Below are 26,158 nucleotides of genomic sequence, written 5' to 3'. Positions count from 1 at the left end.
TCTTTTTTAATTGTTCCTTTTTGAATTAAAAAAAGGATTATCCGAATCACGATTTTGATGTTTCCAAAGTATTTTTTACGATGAATTATTATGCTTTTTTTTACTTAGATATTTATTTCGTAATAACTTTTCCCAAACTTGCTTTAAATTTCTTTTTTTCTTTATTTTTTAATATTACTCAAGTATTTAAAATTATTAAATTACAAAATTTATGAGGCATATGACCCACGTCACGGGACCTACGCCTCCTTGCAAAAGAGGCGAGCATCCCATGCAACGCCATACACTTTTTCAGGTGTTTTTTTTACGAGCTAATTGATTTTTTTTAATAGCTGATATGATACGTTGTTTTTGTGTATATAATATATATTTTTTAATATTTTAAAATATATTATAAATAAAAATAAAAATTATCAAAATAAAAACGTAAGAAGTTGAATATTTTAGTTATCTTATCAGCAATGTCAACATCAATTACTTTATTTATAATATTTCTTTTTTTTTTATAATAGTATAGATATCCATTCATATAAATTATTAAATAACCAAACACAATAAATGAATTAATCAACTATCAAAATGCAGCCAACGAGGCCTTGCGCGATTGGTATGGTTTGAGGTCACACAATAAAAAATTGTGAATTCAAGCCCCAAGAAGGTGGATATATGTCTACTCGTGTAATATATACTTTTATCCCTTTGTCTCATTTGAATGTATTCAATGATTTGAATTATTGATGTATTGAATCAGTTTGTCAAAACTTTAATTAATTGAACGGTATAATAAATAATATACTATATTAAAAGAACCCTACAAAAATTCAAAAGATTCCAAGTATCTAAAAACGTGTAATTTTGTTGTATTTGAGTTTTTCTTTTTTGTTTTTGAAATTTTGAATGTTGTTGGTATTTGAGTTTATGTGGAACAAGTAAGGCATAATCAATCCAAAGAAATATTAAAGTAGCTTCTTTTGTTTTTGTATCAATAATCTTAAAGCAGCTTCATTTACACGCATATTATTTTGTAACCAACATTATTATTTGTTATGGGAAAAAAAATGCAATTTACCTCTTGCAATATGAAAAAACGAGCAAAAGATTCCCTGTAAAAAATAAAATAATAAATTATCTCTGTATTTTGGAAAAAGAAGCAAATTACCCCCCTATCTAAATCATTGATAGGCGGGAATTTGTTTTATTTTTAAAACACGGAGAGGTGTTTGCTCATTTTACATATCACAAGGGATTAAATGGCATATAGCCCTTTGTTATAGATGTCATATTATTATGTAGAGTGTTGTCTGGTTATTGATGCCACATAAACTTTTTTATATAATTAAATGTTGTTATTATATTATATATCTATATATAATAAAATAGAATCATTGAAACTATTCATCTAAGTGATATATAAATTGATCTGGATAATCTCAATGAGCTCCATTATGTCAAATGAAAATTAATAAGTTTTTAGATAAATAAAAAAATTAGTACTTATCCAAAAGAATCTAAATTAACATTTTATTTATTGAATGAATAAAAAATTTCTGACTGATATTATCATTAATATAAATGTCAATTATTGTACATTATATCCAATAATACGAAACATTATCTGAATTGTTTATTTGCTATAGCTCTTATAATATAGTCATAATATTCGTAGAAGATACTATATATAACTGATATGATTACTTAATATTTGATGAATGATGAACTACAATATCTGAATATTATGTACCTAAATATACATAAACAATAAGAAAAAATATTAATTAGTATATATTAAAAATATATTTATTTTCTTCTTTTATAATTATTAGTTTTTATTCAAGAGAAATATAATCATCATGGATAGAATCACTTCATAATTAAGTTAGCAAAGTTAAATAATTTTAAAATTTTTATTAATGATAAATATATATATGTCAATTTTATCAACTTATCTACTATTATTATTTACAATTCAAAATTATAACGATAAGAAGTTTATAACATTATGAATAATAGATATTGCACCAAAGAAATAGATTAAAATAATTATTAACCAAGGATGTTGTCATGGTATTTAAAAAATAACGAGTCCCTTCTATTTTTCCTCTTCTTTTAATTAATTTAATTTAATTTTTTTAAAATTTAAATTATTTATAACTTTTTACTTATTTATCCTTAAAGCACATATTTACTTTATGATAGTCTTAGTTGAATTTTATTTTATCATATAATGAAATAAAATTAGTTTTATTGTTCATACTTCTTTAATTTTGTTTTTATATAATTAATTAAAAATATTTTGACATAAATAATTTAAATTTATATAATATAAAATTAAGCACATATATCAAGTATCTAATGATAATAATGATCAGGCTGCGGTGAAATTTTGATTGGATTTTTGTGCATTGAAATTTCAATTGCATTTTTTTATCACATTTTACATATATACGTCACATATATCAAATATTTTTTTAAATAAAATTATTAATGTAATCTTTATATATATTTTCTTAAATAAAACTAATAATGTAACTTTATACAGATGATGCGTAGGTTTAAAGTGAAATAAAAAATCCAATCCTAGCGATATGGTGGGGTGGGGATTTTTTTCATGAAAGCTCACATCATGCAATTACTAGTTTACTCTTTTTATAATGAATTATGAAATTTTTTTATTCAAATCATATTCGTTCGAAAAGTAATTACATAATAAGTGTATTTTATTTTATTATATAATTAATTTATATTTGATAAAATTTAATTTGAATTAGAATTCGTCGATAAATCAAAATACACGGGAGCGAGTGAGGAGGTTGTTGGAGGTAGCCTAAAACCAGCAGAAGCTGCAACAAAGTCAAAGACAACATAAAACTCTGCAAACTCCCACACCCACAGCACACCACATTTTCCTCTCAAAATACTGAAAGTAGTATTAACCCCAACCCCTCGCATGTGCGTCTTCAGGGATTGTATGTAACACTGTTTGTATATATATATATATAATATACTTCCCTGTTCTTCCAACGTAGTGAGTGACTGACGCGAATAAACTAATAACATTACCGTACCTTTCTTGAAATCAAAAACTATTCCATGTTGACGATAAATGTGCCATTATAATATAAACAAAAGGGCGATGAAGAAGAAGAAGAAGAAGCAAAGTGGATAAAAAGTCATCATTAAACAAATGGGTCCACCGGATTAGTCACTGTTGATTACCAGCACTGAAACAGGGGTTTGCTAATGATGATCGTCAGTGGTTTTAGGTGAGAAATTAGAATAAAAGATTTTATCTTTTTTGATAGAGAGGAAGGTGAAATGAAGGAGAATTTTCTCTTTCACGAAATGCGAAGTGCCACCGGCCACCAGCCACCAGCTTTACCGCTCTACTAAAAAACCATCATTCACATAACCCATTTGTGTGTATAGTTTTGGGAGATAGTGGTTTTGGAATATGGCCCCCTTTTTTTTGGTGTATATAAGGAGGGTTCTTGGTTTCCATTCTCCACCATCACAGGCAAAACTCTTTCATTTGCTCCTTCTGTAGCGTCCCTCTTTCTTGCGTTTGTTTGCTATACTCCTTTTTCAATTTCTCTGTCCCATACTTTTCTTCTTTTCTTCCCATTAGTTCATTGATTCTGAGCCCTGATTGGCTCTTTTTGCTGAGTTATTGTTTCTATAAGGTAAGAAAAGAGAGTACGTCTCCACATTTTGGTTTTCTTGCACTTTTCTCGGTGTGTTTCTCAAATGGAGAAAGGGGAACTTGGGCTTTCCTTGATTTCTCTTTTCATTGGATTCTGTGTTATAGAATGAATATGCAATTCTGTTCTAGTAACTTGGGAGTATCGAATGAGTTTTCTTTAACTTGGCTTCTTGATTTTTCTTGTAACTACGCAAGATGATCAAGGACTCTGCTTTTCTTTCAATGCTGCAACTTCTTGTTGTCTTCTTGTCCCTATCTTTGAGATGGGCAGGTGAAAAAATGGTATCTTGCTGCTGTAACTTAGACTTGTAACTTACATTCTCGGACTCAGTACTTTCCCTGCAAACCTCGGTTCGAATGCTGATTAGTTTCTTGTTATGTATTTGCAATTATGGTGCATTTTACCTATGATGACCATTAAGGTTGGAAGGAAGAACATAGTATTTTTTGCATTTCTGGGCTCTGTTCTGTTCTTAATTGCTAATATTCAGAAAGGTGTCATCCTCTCTAGTGTCCCTGGACTTTGTTTGTTTATCTTAAGACACATGTTTGTGTCCTATCTGATTCAGAGTTCTCTAACAGTTTAGTCAATATCTAACCTTGGAATACTAGATGTTGAATTCTTGCTGGATGGATAGAAGTATTTGTTTATGAACAGACAAGATCAGTTTGGTATCTATACTGTATTGTTTACTTACTCGCTGGATTTGTTTAAATCATGCAATTTTCTTGTTTGTCACGTAATGCTTCCTTATTCAGTTAGGTGATGATGTCTAATAAATTTCTTCTTCTGGGTAATAGTGAGGTGTCAGGTTTGGAAATTTCAGCTATTCTAGATTGAACTAAATAGGTGGCTCATTGACTAAACTCTGGTTGTTTATTCTATTTAATAAGCTGCTCTTCCGGATAAGCATATGTAACCAATTTCTAACCTTTAATTGTCTTACAGTTGAAAGTTTGTCCAAGAATTTGTTAGCTGAATCGATCATCGCCAATGGCGGAACGTGTTCTGACTCGTGTTCACAGCCTGCGCGAGCGCCTGGATGCCACCCTTGCTGCTCATCGCAATGAGATTTTACTGTTTCTATCAAGGTAAATTATGTTCATATGTTTAACTTGTTTCTCTGTTCTTGATCAAGTTTTGTAAATAATTCGAAGATCGATCAGTTCATGGCATAAGCTTTGCTGAATGAATTGCGGTTTGTTGCAGGATTGAAGCCCACGGGAAAGGAATTCTGAAACCTCATCAGCTTATGGCTGAGTTTGAAGCAATTTGCGCAGCCGACAAGGAAAAACTGCAGGATCATGCCTTCAAAGAAGTCCTGAAGAGCACACAAGTAAGTTTGAGCCATTTGATCCCTTTGGTTGGAATTCTTGATTGTAATCAATACTGTACTCTTAAAACACCATCTCGTTTCTCTTCTGCCAGGAAGCAATTGTGTTCCCTCCATGGGTTGCACTTGCTATTCGACTGAGGCCCGGTGTTTGGGAATATGTCCGAGTCAATGTTAACGCACTAGTTGTCGAGGAACTCACCGTGCCAGAGTATCTGCAGTTCAAAGAAGTGCTTGTCAATGGAACGTAGGTTTTGAGCCCTTTATTATTTCTGCTTCTTTCATGCTGTTTATCTCTTATCTTATTTGTTTTTTTGAGAAATACACTCTGTTTTGCTGCAGTGCTAATGGCAACTTTGTTCTTGAGCTGGATTTTGAACCATTCACCGCATCTTTTCCCAAGCCGACTCTCACCAAGTCCATTGGTAATGGAGTTGAGTTCCTCAACCGGCACCTCTCGGCCAAAATGTTCCATGACAAAGAGAGCATGACCCCTCTTCTCGATTTTCTCCGTATGCACCATTACAAGGGAAAGGTGAATTTTGATACCATATTCCGATTTTTCTTTCATATCATTGTATAACTTATTGTATTGAATGGTGTGATTTGGTTTTCTTGCACAGACGATGATGCTGAATGATAGAATACGGAACCTTAATTCTCTGCAAGCTGTTCTGCGGAAGGCAGAGGAGTACCTCTCAACACTGCCTCCGGAGACGCCATATGCAGATTTTGAGCATAAGTTCCAAGAGATCGGATTGGAGAGAGGATGGGGTGATACTGCAGCGCGAGTCTCGGAGATGATCTCGATGCTTCTCGACCTTCTTGAAGCTCCTGACTCCTGCACTCTTGAGAAATTCCTCGGCAGAATTCCAATGGTTTTCAATGTCGTTATTCTTTCCCCACATGGTTACTTTGCTCAAGAAAATGTCTTGGGCTACCCTGATACTGGTGGCCAGGTATGTAGGAGATAGAGATCCCTGTTTTCGTTGAATTTAGTTCTGCACGTTTTGAGCATCCCATTCTTTACTCTTTCAGGTTGTCTACATTTTGGATCAAGTCCCTGCATTGGAGCGCGAGATGCTTAAACGTATCAAGGAGCAAGGACTTGATATCAAACCACGAATTCTCATTGTAAATTTCCACGAACATCTATAGTTCTTGATGGAAGTTGTTTATGTTTCTTTCTGTAATGCTCAATCTTGTTGTGGTATGTAGGTAACTCGGTTGCTCCCAGATGCAGTGGGGACTACCTGCGGCCAACGGCTTGAGAAAGTGTTTGGAACCGAGCACTCACATATTCTTCGAGTTCCGTTTAGAACTGAGAAGGGAATTTTACGCAAATGGATCTCCCGCTTTGAGGTTTGGCCATACATGGAAACTTTTACTGAGGTGAGAAGACAGCTTTCGTCTACACGTTCATGCTTTATGTGTTCGTCGGCAAATGCTAAAGTTCTAGCCTTCTAATTTCTTAGGACGTCGCCAAGGAAATTACCGCAGAATTGCAAGCCAAGCCAGATTTGATCATTGGAAACTATAGTGAGGGAAATCTTGCAGCCTCCTTGCTGGCTCACAAGTTAGGGGTAACACAGGTATGTGCTATATGAAGTCTGCAATTTTCTTAACGATGGTACTACTTTTGCTGGGTTAACTGCCGGAAGACTGATTCTTGCTTTTCTTTGTTCCTTTCTGATTTTTATACAGTGTACCATTGCTCATGCACTGGAGAAAACCAAATATCCTGATTCTGACATTTACCTGAAAAATTTCGATGAGAAGTATCACTTCTCATGCCAGTTTACTGCTGATCTCTATGCAATGAATCACACTGACTTCATCATCACCAGCACATTCCAAGAAATTGCCGGAAGGTTCGAATTTTCAGCCTGCTGAAATATTTGTAGTTAAATTAGTACTATACGGGAGTCTAAAACTTTTGTTATTTTCGTGTTTTCAGTAAGGACACCGTTGGACAATACGAGAGCCACATGGCATTCACAATGCCTGGATTGTACCGTGTTGTCCACGGAATTGATGTGTTCGACCCAAAATTCAACATTGTCTCTCCAGGAGCCGATATGAACCTCTACTTCCCGTATACAGAGAAGGAAAAGAGACTTACAGCTTTCCACCCTGAAATCGAGGAGCTTCTCTATAGCGATGTTGAAAATGAGGAGCATCTGTAAGTCGCCATCTTCGCTCTGCAACTGATACTCAATTTCTCTCTTATATCTGTGGATAAATAGAACTGATTATTGTGGGATAGGTGTGTGCTGAAAGACAAGAAAAAGCCCATTTTATTCACCATGGCAAGATTGGATCGCGTGAAGAACTTGACGGGACTGGTGGAATTGTATGCCAAGAGTCCAAAACTCAGGGAATTAGTTAACCTTGTCGTAGTTGGTGGTGACAGAAGAAAAGAATCTAAGGACTTGGAAGAACAAGCGGAGATGAAAAAGATGTACAGCCTCATAGAAACCTACAAGCTGAATGGCCAATTCAGATGGATTTCATCCCAAATGAACCGTGTGAGGAATGGTGAACTCTACCGCTACATTGCTGACACACGAGGTGCTTTTGTGCAACCAGCATTCTACGAGGCCTTCGGTCTGACCGTTGTCGAGGCCATGACTTGTGGTCTGCCGACTTTTGCAACTCTCCACGGTGGTCCAGCTGAGATCATTGTCCATGGAAAATCTGGGTTCCACATCGATCCATACAACGGTGAACAGGTTGCTGAGGTTCTTGTTGATTTCTTTGAGAAGTGCAAGCATGACCCTTCTCATTGGGAAACCATTTCAGCGGGCGGCCTGAAACGTATCCAGGAGAAGTAAGAAAATCTTGTTTAACAATACACAATTTGGTAGAGTAAACCTCATCCAGAACTGATCTTTGTTCACTTTTTTTCTGCAGGTACACATGGCAGATTTATTCAGACAGGTTGTTGACATTGGCCGGAGTCTATGGATTCTGGAAATACGTTTCCAAGCTCGATCGTCGTGAGATCAGACGCTACCTTGAAATGTTTTACGCGCTCAAGTTCCGTAAGTTGGTAAGTCTTAAGTCCCGCTTCTGCAATTTTCTTGAGATTTATTCCGAGTAAAACCAAAAGTTTTGTAAATTTGACTAAAATTGTGCTAATTCTGTTTCAGGCCGAAGCTGTTCCACTTGCAGTTGAGTAAAAGAAACAAAATGATGCTTCTGCTGCTGCCAAATAAAAGAGAATTGAAATTGCTGGAAGAAGCCTTCCAAAGGCTTCTGCCTTATTTTCCTTCTTGGTTTTCAATTGAATGTCTTATGGGGCTATGACCCATAAGATGATGCTATTTGTATCTTTTTATCCTTTCCAACTTTCCTCAAAATTTTGTACCTTCTTCTTTGTCCCATTGAAGCAAAATATGTAACTTTGACATTCTGCGACGTGAGTATATAATATAATAAAGATCAAAAGATTCGGTCTCTCTTCTCCTTTCTGTTGAGAATTTTCAAGAGAATTAAATTTGCCTCATCGTTTTAAACAGAATTTAGGACATGCTTTTAGAATGCAAATTGTTGTCATTCTAGGTGAATTTTATACATAATTAGAGCTATGCAAGTTTAGTTCAAATAGTCCAAGTTTCAAATCAATTGAAAATTTCTGCCCAGAGTTATGACTGTGTTGCCAAGGACTAAAAGAAACATAATTTAATGTATAGGATTTTGTTTTTGTATTTATTCTATGTATGAAATTATATGATTATTGTCAGGTATTTAGGCATATAAAAGTACTTGTAATATGATGTTATTCAAGTGAATAAAGAGGAACAATTCGTCTCTTCATTCAAAACATAGAAATACAATTGAACCCATCAACTTCCAACACTTTTGAAATATAATCTGAAAACAAGAGTTGTTTGTTGGCAATGTTTATGTTTAACTTCACCTACATACATTTTTCCTAAACCAACTGATTGATCTCATAATCACGTTTACTTCCAACTTATAAAACTCAAGAATTGCACGAGAAACTAATATCCTAGTCTGAGATGAAAACCCTGAAATTTCCTGGAAAAACAAAAAAAGAAGTTACTATTGTTAGTTTTCCCTTTGGCAGTTGAAGGCATTGTCTCTATTCTGGTTTCTATTTCAGTCTCTCTATCGTTCCCACTTCTGATACTGAAAGCTTCCGTTCCAAAGTTTAGGAATGGAGTCAAGAAACATCATCAAGAACTCTATATTCTCCAAGAAACTATCAAAAACCCACAGAAAACTGATCGTACTCATTGTTCTTCTTCCCCTTGCTGCGGTTCTTGTTTCATTATTACTGAAGAATTCGACTTCTTCCTCACATTCAAGAAACCATCTTCCTCCGTTGACCCCTTCTCTGGCCTTTCCCCTGCATTCATTCATCAAGAAAGCCTGCCCAGAAACTCTGTATTCGTCTTTATGTCGTTCCACTTTATCCACCCTGCCCAAGTCCAAGAACTTCACAAGCTTCCTCAAGATTCTGGAGTTCACAATTAACCGAACGGCAAGCCATGTGAAGGGTGCCCGATATAGCATCGTTGCTCATTTCACTAAGCAAGATTTAAACTTACATGAGAAGAATGCCCTGAGGGATTGCATGGAAATGCTTGATCAGACGTTATACGAACTACAACAAGCCACCAACGAGTTGAGGTCTTTTGCTTCTTTGACAGGTTATCGTCTTGACAGATTGTATGGTAACATCAAGAACCTTTTGAGCGCGGCCATGACTAATGAGAATACTTGCATTAATGGGTTTCTAGACTTGGAAGAACTGGATTCGGATACTCGAAAGGGTCACAGAGAACATCTTCAGAATTTCTTAACTCCAATTTCCCACATGATCAGCAATAGCTTGGCCCTGATAAAGCATGTGGAGAAGAAAAGCATCCAAGAAATGGTCAAGAAACCAAAGATGATGATCACCAAAGGGCTGCAGGAAGAACTTCCTGATTATAAGAGAATTGTTCGTGGACGAAAGAAGAATACACTGAGGAAGTTAAGGCCATATGCGACTGTAGCTTCTGACGGCAGCGGAAACTACAGTACCATAAGAGATGCGATTGCAGCAGCACCGAATATGAGCACGAGCATATATAAGATCAAAATAATGGCAGGGATTTACAAAGAAAATGTCCTGATTCCAAGAGAGAAGATCAATATAATGTTGATTGGAGATGGGATGAACTCAACAATAATCACAGGGTCCAGAAATTTTGTTGATGGATTTTCCACCTTTGAATCTGCTACACTAAGTACGCTATCACATTATAATTTTTATCATATAACATGTTCAAATTGGAACTAACTTTCTTGCATAATGTCCAGCTGTGTTGGGAGACAAATTCTTGGCCAGGGACTTAACCATAAAAAACACTGCACCTCCAGAAAAGCACCAGGCAGTGGCTCTCAGGGTGACTTCCAATGCTGCATTTTATCGTTGTGAGATCGTTTCCCATCAAGACACTCTGTATGCACATTCTCTGCGTCAGTACTATCAGGACTGCTTGATTCAAGGAACAATAGATTTCATCTTTGGAAATGCAGCAGCAGTCTTCCAGAACTGCACAATACTCGTACGCAAACCGATCCCAGGTCAGAGCAACATGATCACTGCTCAAGGGAGAGAAGATCCTAACCAGAATACAGGGATCAGCCTACAGAATTGCACCATAGAGGCTGCAAAAGAATTTAACCTGACACAAAGGAGAAACATTTCGACGTATTTGGGCAGGCCCTGGAGAAACTACTCAAGGACCATTGTCGTCAACAGCTATCTGGGAGATTTAATACATCCTCGAGGATGGTTTGAGTGGGATGAGTACAGCAATCTAGATACCGTTGAGTACATAGAGTACATGAATTCTGGACCTGGAGCAGATACGAGACGTAGAATTTCATGGGCAGGGTATAGAAAGAACTGCACAGAAGACATGGTCAGGCAGTTTACAGCTGAAGAATTCTTGCATGGAGCAGATGACTGGTTAGAGTCCACTGTATTCCCACTCTTCGCTGTTTTGTACCACCAGGAAACTTAGTTCACTCAGCTGTGAATAGGATTTCTGTAAACATTGATGCCTGAAATTATATTGCAAAGGGATTTCAGACACTGTAGGTTTATAGCATGCCATAGCAGACAAGTAATTGACAAGAAATATGACAATTTTCTTGACAAGATCCAGAAGAAAATAAAGTAACAATGCACAATTGTACATTATAGGCTGTACCAGAAAAAAAAAAAAAAAAAAAAACACTTTAAGAACTGATGATGCATGCGATGTGGTTGAAGATATCTGAATTGGAAGTTAGACAAGTTTCTTGGCACTTATCCACTTTAAAAATGCCAAGTTATATATATAATTTTATTTTTTACAAAAAAATTTTGAAATTAAATTTGCACCTTCTTAAAAAATTCTCTATTTACACCTGACCTCCTTACGTTATGATTTGAAAAAAAAATGAAGACTTTAACAAAAGAAATTACATAAATTCTTAATTTTTCCAGTCACTTAATATTTTCATAAATTCTTAGTTACGTCAGGATTTTTTGTTTAAATTCTAATGAAAAGAGGTCATGTGTCAATGTTAATTTTCAGAAAGAACGTAAGTATAGTTTTAAATTTTTTTTTGAGGGAAAGTGTAATTCTATATTTTTAAGAGGGGTTTGAACCCTAAAAATAATTGTTATATATCCAAAGATACAAAAAAGTATTGGACTTTCATAAGTGTTTATTCTTTATTCCTTTAAGCAAATATAGAGATGATTTCTTCTCTTTAAATTGCAAACCAACATTCTTTCTTTTTTTTTTTTGGTGACCTCAAAGACATAATTGTCTATATATCCCAATAATAAAATATTACAAATAAAAAAGATAACTGCTATTGAAAAATTGACAGTTCAAATCAAGAAAAGATGTTATAGAGCACATGCATATTTAATATATAGTATATTTGTGTCTATGCAATAACCATACATATAATATATGTTATAAAAGTCGACATGAATAAATAAAAAAGTAATGTTGAAAAATTAAAAAGAAACTAATATCTTTCGTGTAAATCTAATTTATTATCAATGGATTATGCAATTTATTCATGCACTAGAAGGACAAAATTATGCCTTATGAAATTATAAATAATGTTGTTACAATTAAAAGCATTCAATATAATATTAATGAATTTATTTACTCTTAGTTGTTCTTTCCATATAAGTAGCTTTATATATATTTCGAAAGATTTATGGTCCCGTTGGTTCCTTTTTTGACACCAAAAGAAAAAAAGCCGAGCAGCAGTCATAAATTTACAAGTAATTCTTACCCTCCCCAACCACCTACTGAACAGTGGATCTATTCTACCATACAACACTGAAATTTACATACAACAGCTATCTATGCTACAACTTAAAACCATAGAGCAGCATTGTTAGTGTTCTGCACATAGTATGACATTTTTTGTTTATATGGTGTACATAGTATGACTTATTTACATTCTTTAGCGCTCAAAACTGGCTGCATTCTGATTTTTCAAAAATCCCAGCTTCCCATGGGAACGACATCAGGCAAGGCACAAGAAAAATAGGAGCAGTTTCAGATAATCCGGTCGAGTGCGTTTCAAGTCTGTCTGATCCCTCCTTTAGTCATTGTTCTCTCTCTACTATATTGTCAAGTCCAGGTGTTCACAATATGTGAAGGCCGACAGACGTGCAGCCTCTATTCAGCTCCATTTGCTCAATGGGCCAACGCTAGAGTGCAGCATACATTGAGAAAGAGCTTGTGCCTGAGTAAGAGTACAGTATTCACTCTCTGATGACTCTGGTTATTCTTTCCCTATACAATGGCTGCCTTGGATAGAGAATAACTGCCAAAACCAAAGAAAACGCGAGACCGACCACTCCACTGAATGGCTGAAAAGGGTGGCCACCAGTAAGCCAAAGAGGAAAATTGGGCTGATAGGTCAAAAAGCCACCCGTTCTCAAAATGAAATTAGAAACTAGTATCCCTGTGCGGAGTCCAATTGGTAGCGACAGACTACCTTGGCTTCTTTGACGAGCTCCAGATAAACTTAGAGATAATAACCACAGGCCAGGAATTTCCCATATTGACCTAAGAACCAAGTCATTAAGGATAAACAAGTTTATAAGTGCATAGGAAACATTCACTTGGAGAGTAGATATCAATGTAAGTTGCCTTCCAGAATGTGCATCTTTGGTCGGATGGCTGAGTGGATGGATGTGTATGTGAGACACAGAGAGAGAGAGTCATGCACATGCAGGTTAATAATCCCATTCACTTAATTCCTTTTTCTTTTTGTGTTGTGATTTTTGGGCTCAGGGCTGGCGGATGGGATGCTATAGGGAGATATTTCTACAAGTAGCTCAGGGCCTCACTCTATAGAAATAACATACTTCTCTATTCATAAGCACAATAAAATCCACACTTGCAGAAAAAAATCTAACAGAGAAGCAGAAAGCATAACTACCTTTGAGATAAAGCAAATGCAAGTCCTGAGATAACTATTCCACGATGATATCCAAAGTCAGCAGCAATTTCCTGAGGCAACCATGACCGGAAGAGCAATTCCTCCACAACTGAAACACCAGTTGCTGTGGCAATTCCTTGAACAATCAGCATAAGCATCCACCCGTACGATTTAATCAATGACACAGGTTCCGAAGATGATGAAGATAGAGCGGTTGGCCAACATAGGTGGGCACAGCCAAGTGAGGTATTCACTGCATGTATCAGTATAACAAGGACAACTCCTCCTACCAAACCCTTCAGAAAACTCTGGAACTGAAGGCACAGCAATTACCATTTATGCTAAGTCAGATTACAGTGCAGTAAAAAATAATCATGTACGAAGTTCTAATTTAAAAAAGAAGGCAGATAGGAGGAAGCACAATAAAGCAAGCACTCAAGCACGGCTTGAAATTAACTCTGTCCTTTACCCATCTCTTCCCTCCACTCCCATCCCTTTGGGGCACATGAGATGTGATTGTGGTGGGTGAGAGAAATCTGCATGGGCCAGGGTTCAGACAGAGTAATCCAAGCTGCACATTTTTCATGTGTGGCGTCAACAAAATTTACCAAGAACTGTCCCAAGGATACAAAATTGATCACAGGATCTTTTCTCTCAATAACAAGATTAATAACTAATAAGACATCAATGAGATCTGCAGCACTCTCATTCAATCAGGACCAAGATAGCAGACAAACTAAAATATTAACTGTACAAAAATAGTGAAAAAGGTTCCACTTCCTTTATGAGTTGTCCAAAATATCGTGAGAAACATTTCACTCTCCTAACCAGGTAACCCAGTGAAGAAAGCATAAGAATTGGAAGCTGAGGACTTCTAGCTTGAGACTTTATAGCAAACACTAAGACCTACTCACCAAAATTCCACCATAAGCTCCTAAAACAGAACAGTTCTTTGACCTCTGCACATCTAACCCAAAGACATAGGGGTAATTTTCATCCCCATCCTCAACAATCCATAAATTCAGAGAGCGATGAGCACATTGAGCTGCAGTGCAGCATGTATTCAATGTATTAATAATATAGGGGCACATTTGCATTATTAGTCAAATCCATACCTTTGAAACTGAAGCCAAGTCCAGGCCATATTGCACTAGAGGATCATCATACTTGCGAATTCTTTTGCCCCACAGTGTAATCATAATCATAATAGAGACGTAAAGCCCAGAAATGCAAGCAAACTCAGCAATTTTAAAGGGATTACGTGTTGTCCAGCTCTGCATTAGGGTTGGAAGCAATGGAAGAACAACGGGTGACCATAGAAGCAGCACCATGAAGACAAACCCAAGGATCCTGTATTTACAGGATGGAATTGTCAATTAACCTGTTAAGTCAACTAGCTCTTTTAATGTGTAAATATGGTGTGCGAAGAAAGACAAGGTCCTATTATTATCTAGTTATGAAACACACATGCTACATATCATACAGCTCTTAGTCGGGAAGACTTGTGAAATTCTAAGTGATCACTTCTTCTAACTAGCAGTAAAGGGATCCTGTATATGTGCGACTTCAGGCAGCTAGCTTTTCCTATATGTGATACCAAACAGCTACGAGCTAAGATATTATTTGTTGAAATTATCATTATAGTCACACTGCATGCAGATTTCAATGATATATGCAAGTAACTCAACCTTGTGTGAAAAAATTATTAAATGATGAGGCACGGTTACCAGGATTCAGACAGTTTAGCACTTCTGCGGAGAAGCAAATTAATTAAGTATAAAATGCAAAAAAGGGGTCATTCTCCAAAATAAGTACTTTTTCATTCTAGTTCCATCCTTTTTCTCTCTTTCATATTCCAGTTCGCAGTAGATGTAGCAGGCAGTAGAAGAAGCAGATAGATATATGATAGGAGAAGTAATTCTAATCGAATATGAGGTCTTGTAATTCCTTTCCATGGATGATTCTCAGAAATCAGTCCACCTGGACATTGTTCGGAACCAGAAAATATTGTAACCAATGTCCATCTACAGGCTCGATTTTAGGAAAAAAGAACAGCAGTTAAATTTGGAATAATCTTTCACATATAACTTCAGTAGTATTGAATATTGATTAATATTCAGGGGATTCATATACAATTTAGTTAAGGTCAAATTATTAAGAAAATATGAGGTCATGCTCTATTGAATTGAACTAAGTCTAGGGATAGATCATAAAAGGCAGTTCAGGACGTAATTCAGTTCACCTCTGGAAAAATGGACGTTCGGCAATACGCAGAAATGAGATGAGCTTATCAGTTAAACTCATAGCACCACGTATCCCTCCCCAGAGTAAAGCAACTTTGCCAACAAGTCTCAAAATCCCTCCCTTCTGTCCCAGTTCTGCGAGCATCGCTACCAGCCTATTTCAGAGAGCCAAAAGTTCAACATCTTCTCAAGTTAGGAAAAAAAAATTGAAAAATAGAAAAGATATAGGGGAAAATAATAAATATATCTATCCAACCTTTCATGATCCACTTCCCCATCTTCCTTTACAGGTACCACAGGGCTAGCAACAGACATCGCCTTTTCTGCAAGGCTTGTGACTATATTGTTCTGGGTTTTTTCAGACGTTTCATCCAGCTTCGAGGGCTCTTTACTGTTTTCTTGCTCTTTGAGGGGCTCATTTCGAGTTCCATCAGTTTCAGTATTCTACAAGCATATTGATTGAAAATTTTATGCAGCTTCGAGGATAATAGCAACTCAGTATATTTACAGACGGAAAAGGCATCGAATAGGTATAGTCACCCATAAACCAATAATATTTGCATCATGATAAGCCTTGCACCTTTAATAAGAAAAGCAATGCTATTCAGGTCTTTCCTTAACAATGAACAAGTCAGAGTTGGAGAATTTGGAACTAATAACTATGATGCACAGGGGAGCAACATAAATCCAATGGAAATAGGACCATCTGATGGTCTTATTTCTTTCTAAATAGATTGCATCTGGGACATAAGATTTTCCCTTTTAGTGATCACATTGGGGATCATTTGAGGAAAGGCCTCCGCAAACTTCTGTCCTATTGTTGCTCCTCATCAAGAGATATAGGCGAGGGTACACACACATTGGACATGATAGTCTGATATGAAACATATATTAAATGCTGAAGTAGAGAATATGGGAAAGTTCAACCAGCCTCCACTAGGTGAAAGGTTACTGATGCGGAGCTGGGTGAAACTGATGGTATGCAATTCAAAAAGGAAAACAAAACCCCATGATTGCCTTGAAACAAGGAACTCCATGACATGTAACTGAAACATTAATGAAAAAAAACTAATAGTCAGGATTTTATTTACCGGCTGATGAGCAAGTAAAGCAGATGCCCCAAGAGCAGCCGTAACAGCACCAACCATAAGTTCTTTTTTCTTAGACTTTTCAAGATCAGTATTATCCTCTTTTTCACCAACCGAACTAGTGAAATTATCTTTTTCTTCTCCTTTCATTAAAAGCATTTCACTACTCTCTTTTTCACCAACTTCAACAAGTCTCTTCGTGGATTTACCAACCTGATCAAGGGCTATATCTTTTTCATCATTACCATCCAATGTAGCAACATTGAAGAATTTTCTGAGTGCAGCTAAACTAGAACCTACAACAACACCGACAGGCAGTACTCTTCTTAAATATTCGGTCTCCTGGACAGCAGATGAAATAGCTTTCACTATACTCTCCCCATCAAGGGTTCCAAGCTTGTGCATATTTTCATTCCCTTTATGCATATGCAATTTTCCTTGACCTGCTGGCATGGATACAGCATTTGCAATACACTCTATTTCTCTGGTCAGTTTGAGTTCCAATTCTTCCATGTCAGCAGCACTGGCCCTACGGCCAACTTCAACATTTAAACATTCGATTATGAGACTTTTCATGAAAAGTATAGTCTCCTCAAGTTCGGCCTCACCAAATTCAATATTGTCATTGACAACACGCATTTCCTTGAGTTCTTCATTTTGGTCTTGTTGTTGATCAGAATCCAATATTACATAAGAGGGTTCAATTATATTATCAGGATGTTTAGATCTGTGTGACGTCTTGGTCTGGTCTTCTTTATAACCATCTCTCCAAGTTGCATATTCATCAAGACGGGCATCATTCTCTTCTACCTGTTCTCGAAGCTTCCACTGACCTTCTTCTGGAATGTAGTCCAGATACAACGCTGACATTTTATCTAGATCCCGTAGCATTGCATTTCTCATCCTCATATACAGATATGTCTTGAGGTATTCCTTGTAAAGTGGATCTCTGTACGGAAAAGTAGTTAGATAACTTGGAACCTTATCTAAACTGCTATTTACACATTTCACAAAATCCGCTGCAGGTTCTCCAGAAGGTACAAAACTGTTTTTATTTCCCAAACCAAACTGCCTCCTTGTATGATTTTTATCAGAACTATTACTGTTGTGGTCACCACGTGCATAATGCTGTTGGTTATATTTGTTGCCAGAGCCTAATGAATCATACAAAAGAGTACCATTGGAATTACCTGACTGTCTGCTTGTATTACTCCTTGCATCTACTCTCCTTCCAGATTTATGCTCATTTTTCTGCAGATGAGTCTTAGATACAGAGCCTTCAGTCAATTCCTTTACCTCTTCTATTCCATTTACTTCACTTGCATTATTTTCACTGTCAGCTTCATTTTTGTTGTCCTTTTCCACCTCCAACTGATTAATCATGTCCTCTATTACATGGAACACACTGTTAACAGCAACTTGGGTGGAATCATCAAATCCTGTTAATGCATCTAATGCCTGAGAGACGCTGAATCCTGGGGGATCACCACTATTTTGGCTTGGATTGGAGATTTGACCTTTTTCTTCCTTACTAGGATGGTTTTCTGCTTCATTTTCCATCACTTGAGTCCCAGAAGCAGGGGATGGTGCTGAAGATTTATCCTCTATGAAATTGGCTTCAGACATCTTCTGATCAGTTGGAAAATTATCTTTGTGCATCTTATTCTCCTCTATCGGGTCTGATTCTCCTTTACCAATTTCTCTTTCCATTTTCTTTTGGTCTGCAACCATATCCTGATTAGCATTTGATTCTGTCACATTTTCCTCATCAGAACTTTGGGCTTTACTAACCGTTAACACCTGTTCAGTTTCAAGAGAATTTCCCATATCATTCAGGTTCACATTTTCTACATTGTGACTGTTGCTTCCATGGTTACCGCTAGACTCGTACATGCTTGTATCATTGGGTTTCTCTATAATCTCTAATGACTGTTCTTCTAATTCTATTTCTGCAGGAGGCTTGTCAGAGTTACGATCAACTTCCATGGAACCATCTACAGGGTCATTAATCTCCTTCTTTTGATCCAAAGAGTGAACATCCTCATCACATTTTGCTTTCTTCAATCCAACTTTTTCTAGCCCTTTTGAGTTCAATCCTGGTGCCACATCAGGCATGTGCTCTAGACCTAAGAGTTTATCAAATTTTAGATTAGACCCGTGAGTCTGCACAATTCCTGAAACAGCAGTTGTAAGCTTTCCACGAACATCATTGGGCACAGCATCTTGCAAAGCTTTAATTAGTGTCTCCCCTTGACCAACAGCAGTGAGGACCTGCCAAGGACCAACATCATTCTAGGTCATTCATATTTCAAAATAAATCCTTGGGTCACCGTTCGCACATATCAAGCCGGCATAGTGTCAAGTTCGGAAACCACACTTAAAAGCTTTACAACTTCGAAAAATAAATATGTAAATGAGGTAGTATTTATAGATGATTAAGAACAGTACTATTTATGTGCAGAGGGTCCAAGTGTAGTGTATATACCAATGCTTAATAGATACACCTCCCAGCATAGCCTTTGCAAACTAGACAAAAATGCCATACCCATACAATACATTTAAATAAATCAACCTAACTGATGCAATCAATTTAGGAGCATTACCTTCTTCTTCTGTTCCTCTGACAGAGTATCAGGCATAGTCATATCAAGCATATTCATAACCACTTCTGCAGTCTGTAATACTTGTCCTCTTTCATCAAACGAGTTGATTCCTTCCTCTATAACTTCTTCAGTAGTAGCATTAGATTGGTTGTCTACGTCACTGTCATCTTGTTGCACTCCTTTGACAATAGGAGGAGTTTCTCCTATATCCTTTGTATGTCTTGCATCATTTTCCTGAAATACATCCACCGGAGGAGTTGTAGAACTCCCATTGGTAACACTCAAGAGCTTTTCAACTCTTTCCTGTTTACTAGAAGCTCTACTTTCCACCAATGCTAGCCCCTTTGAAGGATTTATAGAGAAATCAACATCTTTCAAAAGCGGATGGCGACCTTTTAGAAGTCCAAGCTCCACAGCGATAAGCCACTGTGAGCAATTTGGTTGTCAGAGACTCGTATTAATGGACATCAAACACATTTGACATCATATAGTATACATTAGCAATAAGAACATAGTTACCTCCAAAGTGAGGTGCTGACACCAAGAGAACGTCAATCTAGTACCCATTGTCTTGCTAGATGGCAAATAAGAACACAGAAGTAAACTTGTATATGGGTTCGCTGCTATGGAACTCCGTGGAATAGAAAACAAAGGAACTTTTCCATCATCATTCTGGATGAGTCAAAGAAAAAGGCAACTATCAAGTTTCAAAACACATCGACTGGGTTCTTTTTACAGAACCAATTTAGGGCATGAGCGGACATATGTTGATAATTAGGAATTCCTTTTTGAATAGGGCTATTATCAATTATGCTACTTGGATTCAAGAAATGGCCTAGGTTGTAAGCAAGTCAAAAATACTAGATTCATCAAATTCTGCCTGACAGTCATAATACGAATCATATGATTCAAGAATACATGGTGACTGTAACAAATAGTAGTTTCTCATTTCTTAGACAAGTAACAGGTGTCCAGTGAAGGTGCTTTATGCCTTACAAAAATTCAGAATACATAACTCCCAGGCAACAAGTGTCAGAAGTGAACAGAGATAGTAATTAATGAAATAACTAAAAAGTTCAGTAGATTGTTAGCCAAGAGATATGACTATGTCAAATAACAGAAACAATCAAGTCAAACAGTCGGTTTATCATGGTAAGATTTAAGTTTAATCAAATTAGCACCAGCAGAAGGGGGTTCAAAAAGTCCATTTAACCAGTATTCTGCTAAACAGGAGACGGAAAAGAAACTAACAGCAGCACATCATCATTAGTGCTGACAATCAAGTCATTGCTAGCTTTCTCTCTAGAGCTTAATTTTTAAGCAAGGGAATAAATGGAAGCAATGCTAATAGCAGTAAGTCATTTCTCTTAATCTACTAGGACTACTGCACCCAAATCCTTGGCATCCAAGATAACCAGGCTAGAAGAACAAACCCATCCTGTGTATTATCGATTGGTAGTATGTAATGGATTATCATTAGAGCAAACCTTCAAAGAGCAATCATTAGCAACATGGAGGTCTCACAGCATCATAGAGAGGAAACAAACCTGTATAAAAAGCACAGGAATTTTCACTTTGCCAATGACATCTCGTGTGCTAGATTTTGCATAAAAATCTTCTATTGTGTCAAATCCGTGAGACACTATGGAAATTGCTCCATCAAAATCCCGAGTGGATGATGCCGACAAAGCCCTTTCAACATCAAATCCTTTCCCTCGACCTTGAAACAATTCCTGATAGTATAAAGAGTTACAGCAGCAAAATATGAAAAAGATCAGTTTGATTGTGATTTACACATACTGTCCACCTCCTGGAGACCAAAAATAATCCTCCCTTTCCAAATTGCAATTTACTTTTTCCACAGCTATATTATAGCATGTGAATACTTTTAATGTTAAAAAAGAAAAGCATTAAAGGTTTGATAATTTGAAGTCTGAAAAACTTTGCGCCTATCTCAACTGACACAGTATGACACTTAAAAGTTTCTCATCAACAGACAAAAAAAAATGCTCTGTGACAAGCATGATTATTTGTTAGCATTCATGGGGAAAAGGACATGAGAGACTGCTAGCAGAAATACCAAACCTTGTTACATTGAAGTATGTTGATCAAGCCATCTGTATGCCTCTGATCAAAATCCATATGATGGACAGCAGACCTCGTGGCCTCCTCTAAGTCGAAAGGATTGTCTATGCATGTCGCAGCTGTAAGAGGTGTTCGCTCTCCAAATTCTGCCAAGTACTTTGTCAACATATTTGCACCATATTCCCAGCCAACGCCCATTAATGTTGTCCATGGTCTTTTCTTGCTTATAAACTGTACAGCTGTTGAGATATCATCGCTGTCAGCAGCTGTAAATAACCTACATAAATGAAGTTATTATAGCGTCCTACTATCAGCTTGTTTTGCCAGTCCAGGAAAGAAAGAATCTTCTCAATCAGGACCTGAGCATGCAACTAAAAACGATTAAAAATTCTCTTTTGGCTTTACCCAATTGCATCCATCAAAAGCATCTAATTCACTTAGATTCTTGGTAACTTAGGAACTAAATAGGACATCACTTCAACATTTAGCTTTTCGGAGTCCATAATAGCGCAGATACTCTAGCAAGCCAAAGAAAGTCAGGCATACAGCTACATAAGCTAAACAAAAGAAGACAATGCTTAAAAGAAAAAGGGAAAGGAACTAAACTCAAAATGGTAATACAGACAGCTAAATAAGCATGCATGTATCTCTGATACAATCTGGCTCTGTCACAACAGTTTAACCAGAAAAAGGTGCAAGGATAAAATAATCAAACTGTTTATCTGATATGAGAATCAGCCCATAAGGGAAAATCTTAATGCAACAAAATTACAAATGAAATATCAGATCTTGAAAAGACTGTTTTAAGTCCCCCAAGAATTAGAAATAAACAGTGACCAGAATCATCTAACCCCTCACCAATCTGAAGGCAAAGATAACACATCAAAGGCTGCCCAAAGAAAAACTGTCTCATACAATATGCGTCAGGAAAAGAATTCAAGCATGGGCAAAGAAATTTATTTGAATTTATGGTGCCAAGACCACAAACCGATCAGCACTGCCAATCATCGTTTACTGTTTTTAAGTCATGAACACAAGGAAATCACCAGTCAAAACAGCCTTATAAAAAATGGGATTCGTAAACATTTTTTGCTATCCCAACATAAACGAATATCCATATCATCCATCTCTCATTTGCAATCATATATAAAAGATGGAGAGAACTGATTGACAGCTCAGACTGACCCAAGACTTAGAAACTCTTGAAAAATGGATTTGAAAAAAAAAATTGTCATCCCAACATAAACAAATATCCATAGTTCTCATCCACCTCTCATTTGCAATCATGTATAAAAGACGGCCAGAACTGGTTGACAGCTCAGACAGACCAAAGCCTTAAAAACTCTAGATGTTCTTGTCATTACTTGGAATAAAATTGACGTAATGAAAACATACTCAAAATTAAGTCTTGCAAAATACGCAAATGATACTATGGTAAGTTTGAGAGTTTCTTTCTAGGTTTGTTTGAATTCTCCACCGTTTTGTTTTCTTCTATAATCTTTTTTAGCGGAAATTAGAGCCCAGCCTCACACGCTCACCATGATGGAAACAGAAGAGATGTAGAATGGCGCCTGAATCCTGTCTTTTAACTTTTTCGTTTCTTAAGAATGTCCATCAAGATATTTGTACAGTAATTATCAAGGAAAAAACTCATGCAATTTGCATTGATTCTTAACAGCAATAAATTCTAGTATAGAGAAACAGCAGAGTACAAATGGAAATAAACATCAAAGTTACGCTGCTTGAGCATCATCTACGGATTGTAGCTCAAGGCTCAGAACCAGCACAGGAAAGAGAACAAAAAGGAATAGGAAGAAAGAACGAATCCAAATTTCCTATACAACCAACACATTTGATCTTAAACTACTAAGATATGCCCTCTAAATTCGTATTAATGCAAAGACATAAACCAGGAAGATACAAGTAATGTAAAGATTATAAGTTGAAATGGAATTGGACGATACTAACCGTGCAGTTGTCAATGGTGAGCCCGCACATCCTCTCGGATTCATGACAACTGGGAAAACTCCTCTTCTCAGACACTCGCACACAAATACCCTAATTTTCCTTTCATTACTCCCTTCCGCAGTCCCTGGAACAATCAACACCGTAGTATCCAACCCACGTTCCTCCTCCAAGTCCAAATTTGATGGCCAATCAAGTGATAAGACTCCACCATCAGCCGTGGCCACGCAAATTCTCTGATACACCATGTTCTCATCAACATCACCACCACTCTTCACCGGCTGAATCATTCTCCCATTGTTCAGCTTCACATAATGCCTCGCTTCTTTTATTAGCTTTTCATTCACATCCTCCAAAAATTCGTTTCCGGGGAAAAAGATTGAAGGGCATCGCAACGTCACGAAGCGATTAAAGGGTGTCGGACTGGTGAACAAGATCCACTCCCCAATATCGGAATTAGAATCTCGGGTAGTTTCAGGATCGAGAAGCAATTTACGGGAACTAGAAGAGATAAAGAGGGCGAGACCGGAGGCGAGGCCGAGGGTTGGAGCAATGTAATTGAGCGAGTTCAGAGAAGGAAAGTGGGATAGTAAGCTGTGGAATAGGTCATCAAACGGTGAGGATGGAGGGTTTAAGCGGTTATGAACAGTGAGGGGCTTGAGACGACGGCGCTTCCATGCAGAGTGGTGGTGGCGGGAAGGGATAGCCCGTCTGTGGAGAACTGAAGGTGGGAGCAAGAACTGAGTTTGTCCGAACGCCAGGCTCATTTCACTGCGGCGGCTGCGGGTGGCTCGTCGGCGGCGTACTCTGTGTCTCCGCGGTGGAGAATGGTGGGGGGGAGGGGAGCCAATCCCTGAGTGGTTTTGTATGACGGTTGAGAATTGAAAATGCCATACGTGTATGGTTTGAAAAGTAGGTGGGGGCAGAATCTAGCTGTTCCATTCTGTGCAGTTCGTGCGTTTCCATTTGCTATACTGTCCTGTCCTTACAAAATCGTGTTTGTTTCGAACAGAACGTCGGAAGATTGGAGAAGACGCAAAATGAGTGTGGGGCAGGATGGAGCTTCGGATCTCCCACCAGAACATTCGGTTGCGTGTAAAGCGAAACAACGCTTGGTTGTCGCTCCGGCCCAAGCCCAATATAATTATCATTTTGGCGAACCCATAATTAACTCCAAAAATGATATCCAATGGACCTATGATACTTTAGAACTGAGGTTTGGACCAACTCTTGGACTACACTAGAAGCATGGCCTGTTACGATTTATTATCATGGTTAATGTAAAAAAAATTTCATAGCAAATACTGATTAACATCGTTAATAATAGTTTTTTTTTTTCTAATTGATGTCAAAATATTAGTTATATTTAAAGATTATGATAAATATTTTGGCAATAACCAAACTGTAGCAAATATTGATTAATCGAGATCACAATTTAAATTTCACATTGATTTTATCTAGCGGTGGTAGATAATATTAGTTTTTCACGGCTTTTTAATTTATCGTGATTTGTAATATAGGGAATAATTAACTTTTTTTTTATGTAAAGGTTGATTATTATCCAAGTATTACCACAGTAATTCCTCATGTACATACTAAAACCTAACCCTAACCAACAATTTTTACTTATTAATAACAATCCACACAGTGTTGGCGGTAGCTAGCAGAAATATAATATTAAAAATAAATTACTATAATAAATTAAATAATCATTGATCACTATCAGACAACAGTTATTGACCGTAACTTTTATGAGTATGGTTAAGATATTTGTTATGGCTCATAATTATATATTAAAAAATATTTAACATGGTGGATAAGTTAAATTTTTTCATCAATTTTATACAATCGTGATTAATAATAGTTGGTTACCACGGCGTTTAATCTAATGTGGAACGAAGAGCACCACGATACCAATCAATTAAAGAAAACCCTAATTCATAATTAAACATTAATTTTAATGACATTGGTAGAGTAGTATTAATGCACATGACAGAATCCTTCGTAATCCCTAACAAAATTTCCTTTAATCAGGAGCTGAAAACTCATCACATGCATGCCCATGATCAGCTACCATAGCTAAGCTACAACCATACTAATTAAGTGCTAATTGTATATTTAATTAAAATTAATCATGGATAAATGATTGTTCATAATAATAAATATATATATATAATTAAGGGCAAAGCTGAGGAGTGGTGTTTAATTGGTCCGAATCAGCAGCAAAATCCTGATACGATTGCGTGATCTGCTTCCTGTCCTCTAAATCAAGAATCATATCTCTGCAAAATACAAACCCTAAACTGTTCATCACTAGCTACTACTCATACTAGACAAAAACCCTAAAACTATTCTGTCTTCTTTATATATATATATAATTGCATGGGGTCATGGGTAAAATTATTGACAACAGTTTACTACATGTAACGAATGAATTACGTGTACACCAATACTCATACATCTTTTAATGATGAAATTTTAATTTCGCCAACTGAACTTATGCTCATGGGTATCATGGACTTATCAATAATTTGTGTGGGGGGCAGGGGGAACAAGGCGTCCGCGTTTGAGGAAATTTATTTTGGCTAAGTGAAATCATGTTTTTGACGTTTTCCTAAACATGATTTAGTGAGAGGGATTAATTCAATCTAGACGT

The 26,158-nt window shown here is 36.7% G+C and overlaps 2 protein-coding genes and 1 pseudogene across 5 annotated transcripts; 2 read left to right on the top strand and 1 right to left on the bottom strand.

Annotated features, from left to right (window-relative positions):
* The first annotated feature begins 3,243 nt into the window (after nucleotides 1-3,243).
* On the top strand, nucleotides 3,244-8,495 carry SUS4 (sucrose synthase 4). 3 transcript variants are annotated; one of them, XM_088875536.1, is made up of 14 exons: nucleotides 3,244-3,263; nucleotides 4,650-4,792; nucleotides 4,911-5,037; nucleotides 5,130-5,281; nucleotides 5,377-5,569; nucleotides 5,658-5,993; nucleotides 6,073-6,168; nucleotides 6,253-6,426; nucleotides 6,510-6,626; nucleotides 6,739-6,905; nucleotides 6,992-7,216; nucleotides 7,301-7,864; nucleotides 7,948-8,086; nucleotides 8,187-8,495. In XM_088875536.1, exons 2-14 carry the CDS (start codon nucleotides 4,695-4,697, stop codon nucleotides 8,214-8,216), a joined length of 2,418 nt encoding a protein of 805 aa, XP_088731662.1. In that variant the 5' UTR covers nucleotides 3,244-3,263; nucleotides 4,650-4,694; the 3' UTR covers nucleotides 8,217-8,495. The 3 variants fall into 3 exon arrangements, with proteins under 3 accessions (XP_088731662.1, XP_011093886.1, XP_088731663.1); XM_011095584.3 differs by lacking the exon at nucleotides 3,244-3,263 and adding an exon at nucleotides 3,418-3,680; XM_088875537.1 differs by lacking the exon at nucleotides 3,244-3,263 and adding an exon at nucleotides 3,964-3,982.
* Nucleotides 8,496-9,217: 722 nt separating this feature from the next.
* LOC105173838 (pectinesterase pseudogene) lies at nucleotides 9,218-11,141 on the top strand (annotated as a pseudogene).
* Nucleotides 11,142-12,276: 1,135 nt separating this feature from the next.
* LOC105173836 (alpha/beta-Hydrolases superfamily protein) lies at nucleotides 12,277-24,465 on the bottom strand. 2 transcript variants are annotated; one of them, XM_088875534.1, is made up of 11 exons: nucleotides 23,506-24,457; nucleotides 21,538-21,814; nucleotides 21,000-21,185; nucleotides 19,972-20,124; nucleotides 19,453-19,878; nucleotides 16,853-19,120; nucleotides 16,018-16,205; nucleotides 15,761-15,916; nucleotides 14,634-14,868; nucleotides 13,519-13,832; nucleotides 12,277-13,142 (listed from the first exon to the last, which is right to left on the bottom strand). In XM_088875534.1, the coding sequence occupies exons 1-11, from the start codon at nucleotides 24,267-24,269 to the stop codon at nucleotides 12,836-12,838; spliced, it is 5,274 nt and encodes a 1,757-aa protein (XP_088731660.1). In that variant the 5' UTR covers nucleotides 24,270-24,457; the 3' UTR covers nucleotides 12,277-12,835. The 2 variants fall into 2 exon arrangements, with proteins under 2 accessions (XP_088731660.1, XP_088731661.1); XM_088875535.1 differs by lacking the exons at nucleotides 12,277-13,142; nucleotides 13,519-13,832 and having other exon boundaries at nucleotides 14,761-14,899; nucleotides 23,506-24,465.
* Nucleotides 24,466-26,158: the final 1,693 nt, after the last annotated feature.

This window comes from Sesamum indicum, linkage group LG11 (assembly GCF_026168435.1).
Source record: "Sesamum indicum cultivar Baizhima isolate 11 linkage group LG11, ASM2616843v1, whole genome shotgun sequence".
Taxonomy (NCBI): domain Eukaryota; kingdom Viridiplantae; phylum Streptophyta; class Magnoliopsida; order Lamiales; family Pedaliaceae; genus Sesamum; species Sesamum indicum.
This window is presented reverse-complemented; position numbering and strand designations above follow the sequence as displayed.

Excerpts from the sequence above, each read along its gene's own strand:
- SUS4 (XM_088875536.1), top strand. The coding sequence starts at position 4,695 with ATGGCGGAACGTGTTCTGACTCGTGTTCACAGCCTGCGCGAGCGCCTG. Across the intron at positions 5,994-6,072 it reads ACCCTGATACTGGTGGCCAG|GTTGTCTACATTTTGGATCA; the intron begins GTATGTAGGAGA and ends TTACTCTTTCAG. Across the intron at positions 7,217-7,300 it reads GTTGAAAATGAGGAGCATCT|GTGTGTGCTGAAAGACAAGA; the intron begins GTAAGTCGCCAT and ends ATTGTGGGATAG.
- LOC105173836 (XM_088875534.1), bottom strand. The coding sequence starts at position 24,269 with ATGAGCCTGGCGTTCGGACAAACTCAGTTCTTGCTCCCACCTTCAGTT. Across the intron at positions 21,186-21,537 it reads ACATACTTCAATGTAACAAG|GAATTGTTTCAAGGTCGAGG; the intron begins GTTTGGTATTTC and ends TTATACTATCAG. Across the intron at positions 15,917-16,017 it reads GGGGAAGTGGATCATGAAAG|GCTGGTAGCGATGCTCGCAG; the intron begins GTTGGATAGATA and ends TCTCTGAAATAG.